At 38.5% G+C, this 4,341-nt stretch overlaps 1 protein-coding gene across 1 annotated transcript; it reads left to right on the forward strand.

Annotated features, from left to right (window-relative positions):
- The first annotated feature begins 1,623 nt into the window (after nt 1-1,623).
- Nucleotides 1,624-2,577, forward strand: LOC102962648 (olfactory receptor 2B11-like). Its single transcript, XM_007085935.2, has one exon. The coding sequence runs from the start codon at nt 1,624-1,626 to the stop codon at nt 2,575-2,577; it is 954 nt and encodes a 317-aa protein (XP_007085997.2).
- The last annotated feature ends 1,764 nt before the right edge of the window (nt 2,578-4,341 follow it).

Consider the following 4,341-nt stretch of genomic DNA (forward strand, 5'->3'; position numbering starts at 1 on the left):
GTAAATAAATCAAAACCTTTAATAACGCAACATCATTATAACATAAAACATTAAAATATGTCTCCTTTAATGAAGAAAGATATAGGGATACTGCTTGCATTTGTGGGCTTCAGTGAATTAAAATATACGTGTACTTGCATAAAAATCTTAACATCATGAACCCTGGATTCAAGCCACATGATAGGAGTGATTTGGGGAATGAAAGGGAACAAAATGCAATCTTTGTGAGTCTTCTGGTGAGGTAAGTACACTACTAATATTTGGACGCAACCAGAACAAGGATTAATGGAAAGATATGGACTTGTAATCACACTGGACACTACACTTCCTAAAAGTAACGACCCCAACATTAAGCATTATACTTAATGAAGCATAGTCACAGATACTGGATAACTCAATCCTCACAACACAGGTGGTACATAAGCAATGCATACAATGTCTATGTTTTGGGGCACCTGGGTGGCCCAGTTGGTTAAGCATCCAATTTTTGAACATGGCTTAGGTAGTGATCTCACAGTACATGAGATCAAGCCACACATCGAGCTCTGCACTAACACCATGGAGCCTGCTTGAGATTCTCTCTCTCCCTCTCTCTGCCCCTCCCCTGCACATCCTCTCTCTCTCTCAAAAATAAATAAATAAACATTAATTTTTTAATTAAAAAAGAGAAAAATTCTATGTGTTAACTATCCCAGTCGACAGGATCCACGTTCTCTGACTTCATATCCTCTTTTCTTTTCTACTACAAGTGTTTTTTCGAACTTCTTACCAGTGCCAATAGCAAGATATACAATTCATTTCATAACCCACATCACACATATACACATACACTCACACATGTGATGGAAACAAATATAGTAAATCCACAAAGAAGCATTGAACTGCCAAATTTGTGATAGATTTCAACTTCTGGTGTGACAAGCATGAACCCACATCGCATTGTACTTTTAAGCACTGATGCCTTGAATGGTTCATATCACCAAGCAGTACTATCAATTACTTTTTCTCTTGTTCTTCAAGTATGGAACCTTTGGAAAGGAACCATTTCCTTTAAGCTGCATGTTTCCTGTTATGACAAAAGGTTTGTGCTGCAAAAGTCAGTTTAAGATTTGGGGCATAGGCCCAAGGAACAGTGATGTATCTTGTTTCTATGCATTCAGACTGATTCTATTGGAGCTCAGAACGTCCTGAACTTCCCTAAATCACATCATGAATTCAGGCAGAGTGGTCTAGGGCCAGCAGATGGTAGATGAAAGAAATGAAGCCATGTGGTACATCAGCATGGCTTGTTCCTGGGAAACACTCCTCTGTTTTATTCTTTTCCCCAAGAACATGGTGACTTTCCCCCTTCCCTAATCATTTTTCTAATAAAATTTTCTCCATTGCATTTCTTAGGCAAATGCACAGATTTGTTGCCCTTTCTTTTAGACACACTACAAATAATAATGTTTGGTATTGAGACTCATACTTTTTCATGATTACAAGTATAACAACTTCACTGGAGTTACACCACAAAGAAAATCCCTCCATAATTCACTCTATCCAAATGAATAAACTGACCCTCAGGAAACCCCATACTGAAACACGTGTCCTCACTTTGACTTGAATCCACCAACAAGAGAAATGGCAGTCATGAATCCGGGCAATGCAAGCATTCCAAAGTTCTTCATCCTATTGGGTTTCTCTGACCAGCCCTGGTTGGAAATGCCACTCTTCATAATGATGCTTGTGGCTTACATCTGCACACTAGTGGGAAACATCTCCATTATTGTTGTGTCCAAGGTGGATCCTCATCTTGACAGCCCTATGTACTTCTTCCTTTCCAACCTCTCCTTTCTGGACCTGTGTTTTACCACAACCACCATCCCTCAGCTGCTGCTGAACCTCTGGGGCCCAGATAAGTCCATCAGCTATGGAGGCTGTGTGGCCCAGTTCTATGTGTTTCACTTCCTGGGGGCCACGGAATGCATCATCTTGGTGGTCATGTCCTTGGATCGGTACATAGCCATCTGCAAGCCCTTGAGGTACCCAGCTATCATGCATCAGAGACTCTGTGTCTTCCTAGTGTCTGTGGCATGGATAAGTGGTTTGACTAACTCCTTGCTTCAGGCATCTCTCACTGTCCAACTGCCACTTTGTGGTAACAACAAGGTGGATGATTTCCTGTGTGAGATTCCAGTGATGATCAAGATGTCCTGTGTCGACACCACTTTCAATGTAACTATGCTCTCTGTCGTGGGTACATTCTTTACCCTGGTCCCCTTGTCTCTTATCCTTGTCTCCTATGGGTTCATTGTAACTACAGTGCTCAGAATTCGTTCATCAATGGGAAAGAAGAAGGCCTTCAACACCTGTGGCTCCCATGTTATTGTCGTCTCTCTCTTCTACGGGCCAGTAATATGCATGTATGTGCAACCTTCTGGTACTAACTCCCAGGACAAGAACAAACTCATGGCCCTGTTCTACAGTCTGCTGACTCCTATGCTTAACCCTTTTATTTATACTTTGAGGAACAAGGACATGAAAAGGGCAATAAGGAGACTTCTCCTCCCATTGAGCTATCAGGGAAGAGAATAAGCACTGCTATTTCATACTCCACACATGTAGGACTCCAAAGAGGCCCTGCTCTACCTCTCAAATTAGCCTCCTCCAAAATCATTAGCATCCTCAGTAACTATCCAATCTACATGTACGTTTATTCACCACAGTATTATAATTTATTGGCTTGCATTTTGCAATGTGAACCTTAATCCCAATTTTCCTACAATTTGTGTGACAGTGAATCTCTGTCATTAAGTCCTCTGAGTCCATCTTTGAGTAGGAATCTGAAAAGTGAGCAGTAAGTAAGTGCTCATTACCTGACTCATTCACCATTAGCCAAAAACATCAAGCACTATCATTTTATGTGTAATGTTACAAATATAATGTAAGTAATAAAGACCACAGTTTACCATTTTGCTATTATGGATATGATTTTATGGGTATAGTTTGCTAATCAACTTTTTATTTTTATTTTTATGAAGTATAATTGATATACAATGCTGTATTTGTTTCAAATATACAACACAGCGATTTTAAAAAAACATATACCTTATCAAATGTTCACCATGGTAAGTGTAGTCACCATCTGTCACCCTAGAATATTATTACCATATTATTGACAGTGTTCCCTATGCTATACTCTTCATCATTTTGACTTGCTTATTTTATAACTAGAAGTTTGTGTCTGTTAATCTCCTTAATTTAATTTGTCTGCCCCCCTACCCAACCTGCACCCCTCTGGCAACTACCATTTTATTCTCTGTATCTGAGTCTATTTCTTGTTTTGTTGCTGCTTGTTTGTTCACTAGTTTTGTTTTTTAGCTTCTACTTATAAGTGAAATCATGTGGTATTTGTCTTTTTCTGCCTGACTTACGTCACTTAGCATAATACCCTCTAAGTCCATCTATGTTGTTGTAACTGGAAAGATGTCTCCTTTTTATGGCTAAGTAATAATGCCTTGTATATGCATACTTCTTCTTCTTTATCAACTCATCTATTGATAAACACTTGTGTTGCGTCCATGTCATAGCTATTGTAAATAATGCTGTGATACAGATTAAAGATAGGGGTGCATATATCTTTTTTAATTAGTGGGGTTTTTTTTTCTTTAGGTAAATACCTATAATTGGAACTACTGGGATGTAAAGTATTTCTATTTTTTTAATTAAAAATATTGTTGTCCATAGTGGCTGCACCAATTTATATTGCCACCAACAGTGTCAATCAACTCTTTTTAGGAATTACCATCAAGAACAAATGGGATAATATTACCTGACCTTCTCAACCACACATTCACTGTTTGATCCTTTATAAATAACATAATTAAAAAATAATATTGGACTCTTACTTTCCTATATGTCTCCATGGAATTCCTTCCTTTTGAGGTATTTGACTGAATTAACCATTTCCAGGTTTCTAAAGGGAAATGTTGAGGACTCAAATCTTGAGAGACTTCTGTGCAGCCTCCTGGTGCTGAGAGTCATGTAGCCCTCACTGGGGGGGTTAATTTACCTAGCATGAGAATATTAGGTGTATTTGGTAGGTACTCAAAGATGAACTAGTTAAATAACTTAGGAATCAGAATATTAGACGTTAAGAAGAAAGAAAATGGGGAAGATGGAAGATAATGTGGGTGGGATGGAAAATTAATTGGCTACCACATCACCAATTCTTAGATAGAAGTGGTGAAGCAGAAAGATGTATGATGATGTGGGAGGGGGAATTCTATTGATTTTATCAGTAATATTAATTCATTATAAGTCTGTCATTTCTCATACTGCTTTACTCCCTACCCTTAC

Source organism: Panthera tigris, chromosome B2 (genome assembly GCF_018350195.1).
Source record: "Panthera tigris isolate Pti1 chromosome B2, P.tigris_Pti1_mat1.1, whole genome shotgun sequence".
NCBI classification, from domain to species: Eukaryota; Metazoa; Chordata; class Mammalia; order Carnivora; family Felidae; genus Panthera; species Panthera tigris.

What these genes read in the sequence shown, in the direction of transcription:
- LOC102962648 (XM_007085935.2), top strand. Translation starts at nt 1,624, where the DNA reads ATGGCAGTCATGAATCCGGGCAATGCAAGCATTCCAAAGTTCTTCATC.